The sequence below is a fragment of the Capra hircus genome, chromosome 16 (assembly GCF_001704415.2).
Source record: "Capra hircus breed San Clemente chromosome 16, ASM170441v1, whole genome shotgun sequence".
Classification (NCBI taxonomy): Eukaryota; Metazoa; Chordata; class Mammalia; order Artiodactyla; family Bovidae; genus Capra; species Capra hircus.
This window is the reverse complement of record NC_030823.1, coordinates 28,198,164-28,210,675: the sequence shown is the minus strand read 5'-3', so window position 1 is coordinate 28,210,675 and position 12,512 is coordinate 28,198,164. Positions and strand designations below refer to the sequence as shown.

Sequence of the window (12,512 nt, the reverse complement as noted above, 5' to 3'; positions counted from 1 at the left end):
GAGGAGACAGGGTGGCCCTGAGACCTGGCCACCAGCCGTTCTTTGCTGGTCGGGTTTCCTCATCTCTCAGACTCTGACCATCTCAACTTAGGAGTCACAGAGTAGCTCCTTCTCCCCAGCAGGGCAGCGGGTGGGGAAGTCCCTGCAGGCCTCAGAGAGCCGCCCAGCTGCAGGTGCCGAGAGGAGGCGGCCAGACGCCGGCTCCTCCATCCCACCCGCTGCTCGCTGGGGAGACCAGGTTCCCAGCCGCAGAGCTCACAGCTGGAGCCTGTGTTTGCTTTGGATGGTTTAGCAGTTTTACTTCTTAAAAGAGGAGATTGAGAAAGAGGAGTGTGTGTGAGAGTGTGTGTGCGTGCGTGCGTGCGTGCGTGCAGGAGAGAAGCAGGCAAGCCGGTCAGTGTTCTTTCCCTCTTCATTCCTCCTGGGAGTTGTGTCATAAAATCAGACCCTGCAGGCTGGCCCGCCATGTCCCCTTGGTGCCCCGAGGGTGGGGACGAAGGGGTGGGTAAGTATAGGTCCCAGTCTTTGCTCTGGCACTGTCCCCAGCCTCCCAGCCTTCTTCTCCCTCCATCCAGGGGTCTCACCATCTCCAGCCCACCGGGGAGAACATCCCTCCAGCTACTTCTTGGCCACTGCTCTTCTGCAGAGTCTTAATTTCTGTGCCTGGAAGGCACTCGTGCGATGCACTAGGAACCACCCTCTCAAGGGGAGACACATAAAAATTCTGATGGCTGTACAGCCAGGCCATGGCCAAAAAAAGTACACCCCGTGGGAAGGACGTGCGGCCAGTCAGTCCCGAAAGGCTGCTGGTGTGTCTGTCTGTCCCCTGGCAGGCTGTGGGGGACAGGAGCCACGCCCTCTCTCCAGGGCTGCCCACTGTCTCTGCCACCTGTCCCGTTGCACCCAGGGCTCTCGGGAGCCACCAGCAGGGCTGGGACTCAGTTAGCTCAGTCCTGGGCAGAGCTTGGAGACTGAGAGTGTGGGCAAGTGAGGGCCCGAGTGGAGGGAAAGGGAAAGGCCTCCCCCAAACCAGTCCCCCTCCAGCCCCACCTTCCCTGTCTCCTGGGTCCTGAGTGTGGAGGGCCCTTCTGTGCTCCGAGTGTTGAAGACCTCGTACAGCCATCCTGGCAGATGGGCCTCAGGTCAGTCTGGGGCAGGAGGCTTTTGTCACGAGAGGCTAAGGGACTCGTCAGGGCCATGCAGCCAGATAGACACACCGCCCACCTCTGCAGCAGGCCTCTGACTGCCAGTCTAGCCTGGGCTGCAGCTTGGCCCTGCCCAGGGGCTCTGTGGTTGTCAGAGGGAGGAGGCTGGAGCCAGGGCCACCACAGACCCTGCATCCCCAGCAGGAGGGGCTCAGACTCATCACAGACTTGTCACGTGGTGGAAGGACCGATCAGCAGTCTGAGCCTCAGCTGTGGTGGAGCCTGAGGAAAGGGTGATGGAGGCAACTGTGGTGTCCTAACGAGGGGCGTTCTTGGGACCCCGGTTCCACAAGGACATCAGCCTGCTTTGCTCTAGGGAGTTTTCTTCGATTTAACCTATAACTCTGTGTCTGGAGAATCAGGAGTGTATTCCTGATGTTCGGGCCGGGGACTGGCAGGCAGAGACCGGGCTGCCTGTAGCATCTCTGCCCTTGTGGAAGCAGGTTGGAGAGGGTGGTGGGAATGGGTGGCTTTGGTGTGTCACCTGTTGGCTCCCCATGGGCCGGCTGCCTTCCTGAGATGAGCCCTCCCTCTGCTTCATCTTGTGGCTTCTCCCCTCGGCCTCTGCTCCTCCACGTGACATGGAGGCGTGACCTTCCCGCGGGGGGTGGGGGGGGGGCGAGGTGGGCTGGGCCATTGTCAGGACACCCTCAGTGGACCCCTGACCCCACCACCCGGCTCATGACCCTTGTGGGCATTTGCCCAGCTCCTTTCCTCCCTGGAAGGTGAGCAACTCTGCCCAGATTGAGCTGCGCGGGTCCCTTTTTGAAGAAAGCCCTGTGTGGAAAGGGATTTGACATTGAGGCTTGCTTCCTGTTTAAGGAGCTGCTGAGAAATCTTTGCAGAAGTGCACCCACCCACCCGCCCTGCAGGCCCCTGGAGTGCACTCGGGAGCATTGGGATGGCAGCCCCTTCCACACCGCACACACAAATACACACACAGGCCAGCACGACACAAGTCCACACAGAGGCCTGCTGCCCACAGCCTCTGCCCTGGAGCTCTCATCATCACTGCCCTGGCTTTGTACACAGTAGTGTTTGTGTGCATGGGCGTACATATAGTGGTGTGTGTATGCATGTGTGTGTGTAGAAGGCACAACCAAGGCAGACCACCTCCTTTTGGTCTTCATCATTCCCTGTGCTGTGCTGTGCTTAGTCGCTCAGTCATGCCCCACCCTTTGCAACCCCATGGACTGTAGCCCGCCAGGCTCCTCTGTCCATGGGATTCTCCAGGCAAGAATTCTGGAGTGGGTTGCCATGCCCTCCTCCAGGGGATCTTCCCAACCCAGGGATCAAACCCAGGTTTCCCGCATTGCAGGCAGGTTCTTTACCATCTGAGCCACCAGGGAAGCCCAAGAATACTAGAGTGGGCAGCCTATCTCTTCTCCAGAGGGACTTCCTGACCCAAGAACCAAACCAGGCTCTCCTGCATTGCAGGCAGATTCTTTACCAGCTGAGCTACCCAGGAAGCCCTCATCACTCTCTGGAAGGCCCTAAATGACCAGGCCCAAGTTCACACCCAAAGATTTGCTTCTTTCTTGTTAAGAGTTGGTCCAGTGGTTCTGGAAACTTTTTAATAGATTTAGATTTGACTAGTGTGTTCTGGGTCCCACACTGGCAGGTTAGAGGTGGGTGGCCATGGAGCAAAGCCCCCCCGGGACAGATGGTGAGCGGAGGCCAGGCTGGTTGTCACAGGCCACCACGTGGGCAGTGTCTACCCACACTGGCCCGGGGAGAAAACTTCCCTCTACTCAACTGACACTGCAGATTTCTGTCTCAGGAAGGGTCACAGACAGCAGCTGAGCTCGTTGTGGGGGTGATGGGGAGTTTGAAATAGGAGCAGGGAGGAAGGTGGTCGGCTGATGTGCAGCAGGGGGGTGACTCACCCCGTTGGCCCTGGGGTGTGCAGCAGGGGAGTTAACTCACTCCATTGGCCTTGGGGGTCAGGGAGGCGGCCTGGGGCCAGGAATTCAGTGCCAGGCTGCCCAGAGTCTGTACCGTCCCCACTTCTGTTATGTCCGCTGGTTTCTAGGGGACCCCTGCCAGTTGGGCCTGCAGGCTTCCCCCCCGCCCCGCCCCCGACACCTGTGCAGAGGACGCGGTGGTGAAGCAGTTTGCTTAACTGTGTCTTCTCAAGACCTGGTGTCCGAGAGGCAGAAAGAGCCCAGCACGTCTCTTCTGTAGCAGAGGGAGCCCCGAGGCTTCCCTCTCCCCGCCGTCTGCTTCTCCCTGCAGCACTGTGGCTCCTTCGGAGACTGCCTTCTGGCCTGGCCTTTTCACTCAAGAAGGTGTTCCCTCTTCAGAGAGTGCCCTCAGGAGCACCAGGGAGATGGGCGGGGTAGGGGCACAGAACATGCTCCCAGACCCACACAGGTGCTAGCTTCCGAAGCCCTCACTTCTTGGGAGGGTCCCAGGCAGACGCTGAGGGCAGGGAAGCTGGGCCCTGAATGGACCTGCCTTCAGCCCCCTCCCCATCCTCACCCCAGCTGGACAAGCTCCTAAGCTGCCCTGCCTCCTCCTCCCCTGCTGGTCCTGTGAGCTTCCCCGAGAAGGAAGAGCTCCTTGGGCTTTGTCAGGCCTTCCCAGTGGTCCCGGAATGAAGTTGCCCCTGTTAGGCAAGGCTGCCCCGGTCTCTGTCAAGAGCCAGGCCCAGCCCAACCCAACGTGTGCTCGCCCTGCGTAAGCCTGGCTTGGCCAAGCTGACTGCAGCCCTTGGGCAAAGCGCCAGTGGGCCTCGGTCCAGCCAGCAGCCCTCATGTGGCCTCCTTTCCCTCGCAGGACCTACCTGGAAGAGGAGCTCACAAAGGCCCGGAAGAAGCCCAGCCTCCGGAAGGACATGTACCAGAAGATGATTGAGGTGGACCCAGAGGCCCCAACCGAGGAGGAGAAAGCCCAGCGGGCCGTGACCAAGCCGCGGTACATGCAGTGGAGGGAAACCATCAGTTCCACGGCCACCCTCGGGTTCAGGATCGAGGGCATCAAGGTGAGGATGGCCAGGGGGGGCCTGAAGCTGCCCGAGCCGCCCAGCTCCTGGATGGGAAAGGACTGGGTCCTTGGATTCCACCAACATTCGCCCCAGGGGTCCTTCAGAGGCTGTAAGATTCCTCCCAGTACAGAGCCAGGGCATGGGCAGCCAGCCCCAGGGACAGACGTTTGGGGAAATTGGCCTTCTCTTTGGTCTGAGGTGGGATGGCCATGGAGGGGGCTGGAGCCTTGGAGCAGGGGTGCCTTCTAGCCCTGCCCAGCAGTAAGCGCTCTGCCAATGACCCTGCCTTCAGTCCAGACCATGCCCGGCATTGAGTACCCACCCAGCAGGGCCCTGCCTGGATGCCAGGGCTGGGAGTTGGCTCATTCTGCCCAGGGTCCCAAAATGAGGACTTTCAGTGAGATGCAGGCAAGGGAGGGAGCCTGCTAGCTCCTTTGACATCCGAGTCTGCCCAGGCGGGCAGGACTAGGCACTGCTCCGTCCAGGTCACCAAACACCTCTGGGGAGCCTGCTCCGAGGCCTTCCCCCAACTTCCGAGTCACCTCATTCTCCTTTCTTTCCCCTTCACTCATTTGAGTAGGGCCTGAGAATGCTCTCCCCAGAGCCAGGCTCCCAGACACTGCCCTTGCTGTTGGATCTGGGCGTCTGCTCAGACGTCTGTTTCGCCCCAAGCAGCATGGTGTGAGGTGCTGGCCCCCCGGTCTCAGGCAGCCATCCCTGCCTGAGATGGGTGCTGCAGATGACTTCATTTGCAGTTAGCAGAGGAGGACAGTCCCTGAACGTTCTTGGATTTCTCTTCTCTGTCCATTCTTGGCTCGTGTTGGCTGGCCCTTGCCCAGAGTAGGGCATGACTCCCGAGCGAGTGAAGCCGGGGCGGCCTCCCTGCAGATGGCATTGGGTGGAAGTTTCTGCTGGGCAGTGGCCCCTGGGACGGCTGCTTTATGAGCTGAGAAAGCCGCTTGCCCCTCCCCTGTCTTCTGAAGTCAGCTTTTGCTGTTTTTTGTGTCCAGTGTTGTTATATGCACATTGTCTTCCTCTCAGCACTCCTTTTCCTTTCTGGATCTGTCTGAAGCAGTCTGCTTTCCCCCTTACCTCTCTCTCCATCTCAAGCTGGATCTTCTGGTCTGTCTGATGTCCAGCTGTGTGGGAGCAGCCCACAGCCCGTCTTCTCGGGCTCTGAGAGAAGCCAGCTGCCTTTACCAGCTCTCCATCAGCCTCTCCCCTCCATTAGTCCCCCCTACAGAGACCCTCTATGGGGTGGGGAAGGCCCAGCCCACCGCTCTTTCCCTCTGCCCAGGGTCCTGCCCATTCTTGCAGAGGCAGCCACAGTGCCTTAAGCTCAGCTCCTGGGGTGCACAGACCCATGTCTGGGCGCTCCTAGGAGAGACATCCTTTCTCACTCTTTGATCTTAAAGAACAGATTTCCTCACAGAGGTGCTAATTAACCCTCACGTGTTGCCTGGTCTGCCTGGAACAGACATAGCACCCGGCTCAGGAGATGGACCCATTTTGTGTGCTGGGCGGGGCTGGGAGCTGGATGGGCTGTTAAACCTCGGCTTTCAGGGAACCTAAGTCAGAGACCTATAATTACAAAGGGAATCTGAACGTGGGACAAGGGGCTTCTCTCTCCTGTGGGGAGCAAGGGTGTCCCTGGGCAGCAGGGACCTTCTGGCACCCAGGTTCCACGGTGCTGGCACTCCGGGCCTCTAGGGGCAGCGGAGGCCCATACGGCTCCCTCAGAGCCCCGCTGCTCACACTCGGGACCCTCAGGACGGGCAGCTCTCACGGCCCTGCTCCCGCATCTTGGCCCAGGCGCCCCTCAGGCCTCCAGGCCTCCCTGATGCTCTTTCTCTGGCTGAGACACTGGTGCCAGCCGCTCCCTCTCCTCAGCCAGGGCCCAGGTCGGGCGCCCCTCTGCTGTGCTGTCCCACTAACCGCCCCGTGCGTGGTCAGTCCGGCGCCTGCCTCCTGGTGCTGCACGCGGGCACCTCACTGCCTGGGGGTCAGTTTGGGGCTCCTGGCTCTGAGGCATGGGCTGGGGGAATGTGTGCAGTGCCCACCTGTGGGCTGTCTGCTGAACTGCCTCCCGGGTGGGTGTCATTCTTTTCAGAAAGAAGACGGCTCTGTGAACCGGGACTTCAAGAAGACCAAAACGAGGGAGCAGGTGATTGAGGCCTTCAGAGAATTCACTAAAGGGAACCCGAACATCCTGGTGAGTCGGGTGCCCCCCCACAAAGGGGGCGGGGCCCTCTCTGGGCGTTCTTGCCCAGCCCGAGACTGAGCTGTGGTACCCATGCAGAAAAACCTGGCCCCAAACCTCTGCTTGGAAGGTGGAGAGGGAGATGGTGTGGTTGTCAGCCTATCGGCGAGTGAACATGCGCTTGCTTTTTCCCTTCGCCAGAAACTCAGCTCCCCAGAACGCCTCCATCCCCTTCAGACCAGTCCTTTCCAAGGCTGTATTCCTCTAGCTACCCGCCAACCACCGCACCCCGCCCACTGCCTGCCAAGTATTACACCAAGTGCTCACCAAACCCTCAGAGCAGCCGCCTGCCGCGGCTCGGCATCCTTGTCCCCATTTTACAGATGAGGAAACTGAGTGGTCAAGGGCACACAGCGAGGAAAGCAGGGGAGCTGGGGCTCACACCCAGGGGGCCTGCAGCCTGCTGGTCCCTGCACTTCTAGGCCTGGCCAGCGCTCCACCAGGCTGAGACTGAGGGAGGGAAGTGTGCGGGGGACGGGGGTGAGATGTCTCATCACCCTCCCCAGCGGGAACTCACGGGCTCTCTGAGCCTGGAGGTGGTGGCAGAGGTTCGTGACAGATGACTTCATTTGCAGTTAGCAGGCTGGACAGATGCTCTGAGCACTGGGATCATGTGAGGTAGGGCGTGTTGAGCCCCCACACCCCAAGGACAGGGCACCCTGTGATGATCAGGGACTTCACTACACCAGGGAGGTGGGCCCTGGAGCCCTCCTGAGGGGCACCTTCTCCTGCATGGGCTCGCCAGGACTGCTGAGCAGGAGGGCTGGACCCAGACAGCCCTTCTCTAAGGAGACTCAGCACCGGCTGGTACTGGGCAGTCTCCCTCCAGCCTTTTCCAGCCGAGAGACTTTGGCCTGTGGTAATAGCTGAGGCTTCAGTCATGGGACAGGTGCCCCAGCTCAGCAGAGCTGCTTCAGAGTGCACGATGCCCCTGCCTGGACAAGAGGGGTTTATTCCTGGCACTGAGCCCCAGGCTGGCGCTGCTGCACATGGGCGTCGAGGGGACCCTATGTGCCTGTGTGCGGCGGGCTTCCCTCCTCGCAGCCCCCCGGGAGGGTGGACACCCCAGGGCGAGCACAGCTCTGCGGAGAAGCCACTGGCAGAGAGATCTGTGGCTTTGGCTCTTTCATGCTGTTCTTTTCAAAAGTTCAGGGCACTGAAGTTTGCGTCAGGAAGTTCGCACCATGGCAACCGGGCTCCCTGGGTGCTGCCTCCACACTGCTGGCATTCCAGAATAGACTTAACCCCTGTGCGAGGGGCTCCTGGAACTGACTCCCCTCCACCCCAGCACCTCCTGTCACGAAGCAGTGTGGAGTAAAGGAAGCGTGGGACCAGGGCCCCAGCTGCCCTGCCTTTATGGGGCCTCAGTTTTTTCATTTCTAGATGAGGAGCTTGAAATAATCAGAGTGTGAGGACCCTCTCACGCTGACCGTCAGTAACTCTTAACAGGCTAAATGACACCTAACCCCACCACACACATACACCCCCCCCCCCCCGATATATTTAAAAATCTGGGCATCTCTCTGTTCTCAGATTGCCTACCGGGACAGGCTGAAGGACATCCGGGCCACCCTGGAAATCTCTCCCTTCTTCAAGTGCCACGAGGTAGGTGTCAGGCGTTTGTCCTCAGGGGCGGAGACCTGTGCTGTGTGGTGGGCCATGACCTTGGGGCGCGCCTGCCTGAGTGGTGGGCCTGCCCCCCACGCTAGCAGACCTGCTCCCGAAGCCCGAGGGTCGTCCTTAGGCTGACTGCAGCTGGGTCAGGTCCCTCACTCCACGCGGGAACCACACTGCAGCCATCTGCCAGGTACCCTAGGACGGCCACAGGGCCTGCGAGCTGTGGTACCATCGCCCTCTCCTCCCTCTCCCTCCCGACCGCGGGGGCTCCTCCGTTCTGAGTGGCTGTGGCAGGACTTGTGTCTCCCACACCCGAGGATCTCTGAGCTGCTGCAGTAGCCAAGTAGCCCTCCATCACCACCCCGAGATCTTCAGGAAGGGCGGGCAGGTCTTGGGGTGCCACTCTGGAGCAGGGCTCCTGCCTCCCTCTGCGGGCAGAGGGCAGCACCCAGGGAGCCTGAGAGAGAGAGGATTTGGGGACTGACAGCAGTACCCGGAGGGGTTCACAAGACCCTGACTTGCTGGGGAGCCCAAGCCCACGTGTGAGCGTCCACACACACACACACAGGGTCTGCCATCCTGGATGTTCCTCCCTGGCTCTGTTCACACTGCGGGTGGTCTTGTTCTGGATCCCATGTACTCTGCCCTTGGCATGGCCTCCCTCCTGGGCTCAGCTGCCCAGGAGAGAATGGGGTCATGGAGCTGAGGGCTCTGGGCCTCACCTGAGTGCAGCTCTGCCCGCTTCACACTGAGGTCTCTGACTTTCCCGAGCCTGGTCTGCAGCAGGGTGAGGTCAGGGCGGGGCCTGGCCCTTCCCAGCCTCATCTCCTTGCTCCCCTCCAGGTCATCGGCAGCTCCCTCCTCTTCATCCACGACAAGAAGGAACAGGCCAAGGTGTGGATGATCGACTTTGGGAAAACCACGCCCCTGCCCGAGGGCCAGACCCTGAAGCACGATGTCCCGTGGCAGGAGGGGAACCGGGAGGACGGTTACCTCTCGGGCCTGAACAACCTCATTGACATCCTGACGGAAATGTGCCCCAGTGCCCCGCTCGCCTGAGGCCACCCTCCACCCCGCCTCACCACCGCCCTGGCCTCTTCTCGCCCTTGCTTTCCTTCTCCTTCTGAATTTTTCCTTCATGCCCCCACTGGGTGCAAGCCCCAGAACTGACCCTCCTGATCGATCGGCACTACAAGACACTTTGTAGAAGAGATGAGATTTTCTAGTTACTTCCTAATTGAAGGGCTTGGAGCTGGGGATTCCACTTTCTTTGTCAGTAGGATCTCCTACTGGCAGAGAAATGCACAAACCCAGGCTTGGCCACCTGCTGGGTGACCAGTAGGGTCTAGAGCTGGAGGGAGGCTCAGGCAGCCATGGAGTTCCTGGCTCCAGAGGGGACCCTAACAGAAGAGCGCCCCAGCCTCTGGGCAGGTTACCTGTGGGGGCCTGCTGCCCCCTGGTGGCTGGTGCGGATGATGGCACTGTTAGATGTGGCCTTACCCTTTGGGGATGGGCTGACTGTTGCTCTGGATGTAGTGGCCTGCTGCCAGGCTTTCTGGTGTTTGGGGCACAAAACCACTGGGAACAGAATGTCGGCCGTGAATGAAAGACTCTCTGCTTATCAGCTGAGGGACTCCTAGAGATGCCTTGGTGGCCTTTGTAGGTCTGCCAAAGCAGGGACCCCTCCCATTGGGTATTGAAACACCCCAGCACTGGGATAGACCCGGGATCCAAAAGTCCCAGGTCCAACTTGACTGTGCGCTTGACATTGAGCTTCCCGGGAGGGCACAGGCCGGAGCTTTGTTCTTCCTTCTGTGGTCTTGGCATGAATTCAGGGGGACATTCTGCAAACCTGAGCTTTCAGAGATGTCCCCTGACCCCCAGGGCCTTCCACATGTGCCTCCCACCTGTGCCTCCCACTCCCCTCCTTACTTTGAGAGGTCCTGAGGGCTGGATGGCAGTGGGCCAGGGCCCAGGCAGCCCCAAGGGAAGACAGAACCTGCAGAGGACACTCCTCTCCTGTCCTCTCACCTCCCCGCTTCCTAGTGCCAGCTGGTCCCCCTGATGCACACCCGGGGCTCTCATGAAACCCAGAGTGTCCAGCAGTTATGGGGGCAGAGCCTCAGGCCAGTACTGAGCAAGGAGGAAGCAGGACATTGGCTCACTGGCATCATTTTCCCCCTGAAATAGCAACCTGGAGGGCTTAGACCCATTTCCCAAATGTGGTGTGGGCAGCTTCCAGAATATGTGGAAGGTGCCAGGCATCTCTTCCTGGGGTTACTAGGTTGTTTGAAGATTCATAGGGAACCACTTGTAATCCATATTTTAGTTGTAAAGCAAGTAGGTCTGTATTATTGAGAAGGATGTAAATCTCACATGACTTTTAAAGAACAAAACTCCAGCTCTGTGGCCAGTTGGTGCTGTGGCCCAGTTGCTCACCTGTGCTGCAGGAGGCTGGACCCATTGCTCTGCAGGGAGATGCTCCAGGGACATGTGGAGTGGGTGTGTCCCCAGGTGTGTGTGCCTGGAGGACCAGTCCACAGTGGGGGGCTTCCTGGGCTGCCCCCTGTCACCCAGGGTCTCTGGGGGAACTGTCAACTTGCCCACGTGACTTATGTTTCCCTTTTCATCCTGGGTGAGTGACAGTTGGTGGGGGCAGAGGGTGGGACACACGAGGATGTGTAAGTACAGATTTTAAAAAAGGAAATCACTTTTCAACTTCCTGGCTCTTGTTCAAAACAGCAGTGAGCTCCAGTGTGGGCTGACTTGCTAAAGGTCACACCCCCGCCTGGCTGAGCACTGGAGAGCTCGTGACACCACGTGACCCTAGAAGGCAAAAGTGCCCAAGTCAGCTCGGGGTCTGAGAGCTGTGGTCAGCTGGGTCAGAAGGGACCCCGGGGGTCTGTGCTGCAACTGTCTGGGACATCATGAGTTCAGATGTAAAGCCCCCACTAGGGGCTGGCCGAGTTACCCTCATTCTATCTATGAAAAAATGTTTGTTAAGCAAAATAATGCTATGAACAAAAATTACAGGGGACCAGCTTAACCAATTGAAGAGAACAAACTTTCCAAGCACTTTAAGCAGACGCCAGTTGTTTGCAAACAGTGTGCTAATATACAAGTAATTTGTTCATTAAAGGTGCCCCAGAGGGCCTCCTCTTGGCAGTTCTTTGCTTTGGGTGACAAGTATATATGTGAATGGAAGAAAGTGGTATCTCTGTGGGGTTATTCTATTACTTAGGGGTTTGAGGGGTTTGTATTTCCCGTGCTATTTCTCCTGCACACCTCCTCTCTCGCACCCCATTCTCCCCGCTGTCCCCCACTCCTCTGTTGTCCAAGCGGGATGGATGGATCCTGGAATGGGATTCAGGCAGTCTGGAAACCTCCCCCCAGCCAGCCCGGTCCAGGTGGGGACCCCCTGGGTCCTGGCCCTGCAGGTGTCAGGAGGGAGGGACGAGGTGTGCACACCTGCACACAAGTGGGTGGCCCCGTGGGGCCCTGGGGCTCCTGGGGTTCAGCACTGCTCAGCAGTGGAGGGTGGGTTCTCAACTGCTTGTCCCAAATGTGCTTTCAGTATCATGTAAGAGGTTTTTAAGTTATATTTATTTTGTGGGTTTTTCAATTGCACAAAACACTAAGTCTGAGAGGCTGGATGTTGTTTCTCCTTTAAAGCTCTGCCTTCTTTCTGAACGTCTTTTCCCACCCAGTGGAAAGAGCCCGGATGTAGCCTTGGCTACTGTCCCCCTCCCCTCCCTACTCCCCACGGACTCTCCACCGTTAGCTGTATTTAGCTTTGAGTTTCTCTGCGTCTGGTCAACCCCCGTGTGTATATAACCCAGGCCCTTGCTTAGGAAGAAGCAAGGTGCTCACCCCCTGCCAGTGCCTTTTTCTGGAGAGGAAGACTCCCCTAGGTGTTCTCCTTTCCTCTGCACCCCTCTCCTTGCCACACCATTGGAGAAAACTGAGCTGTTACAGACCCTCGCAGCGTGCCTGTCAAACAGACTTTACACGCCCTGTACCTTCCTGAATAAAGGCCCTAGAGACCATGGTGCTGGGCGCCATCTGTGTGCTGTCCTTACCACCCCACGACCTTGAGGGGTGTCTGGGGGCGGGGGCAATGGTATCTTTGTAAATTGGAGGATATGACAACTCCCAGGTGTGGGGGTCAGATTGGGTAATATTTTAATCAGCAAAGGATTTTAAACACTTTTCAAAACTCTTTTCTACTGTTCCCATGAAAACTTCACATAGTAGCTCAGGGATGAAGCCACAGTATGCTCCCCGGCGGAGCTGGCAGAGCTGCCAGCAGCCTTTGTTTATGCAGCCTGGCTCTGGGTGCTCACGTCTCTAGTCCCCTTGGATCCCAGTATCAGCTCTATGAGTAAAGCTGTGTAGTCTACCAGTGGGGAAACTGAGGCTTAGAACAAATGCCTTGTCCTGGGTA

The 12,512-nt window shown here is 58.6% G+C and overlaps 1 protein-coding gene across 3 annotated transcripts in view; it reads left to right on the top strand.

The window, feature by feature from the left end:
• The window catches only part of ITPKB (inositol-trisphosphate 3-kinase B), a 103,633-nt gene extending 91,515 nt beyond the window's left edge, over window positions 1–12,118 (top strand). For all 3 annotated transcript variants that reach the window (XM_018060231.1, XM_018060232.1, XM_018060233.1), the window contains exons 5-8: window positions 3,984–4,188; window positions 6,302–6,403; window positions 7,985–8,056; window positions 8,912–12,118. In XM_018060231.1, coding sequence (XP_017915720.1) covers window positions 3,984–4,188; window positions 6,302–6,403; window positions 7,985–8,056; window positions 8,912–9,127 — 595 coding nt within the window. In that variant the 3' untranslated portion in view covers window positions 9,128–12,118. The remainder of the gene's footprint in view (window positions 1–3,983; window positions 4,189–6,301; window positions 6,404–7,984; window positions 8,057–8,911) is intronic.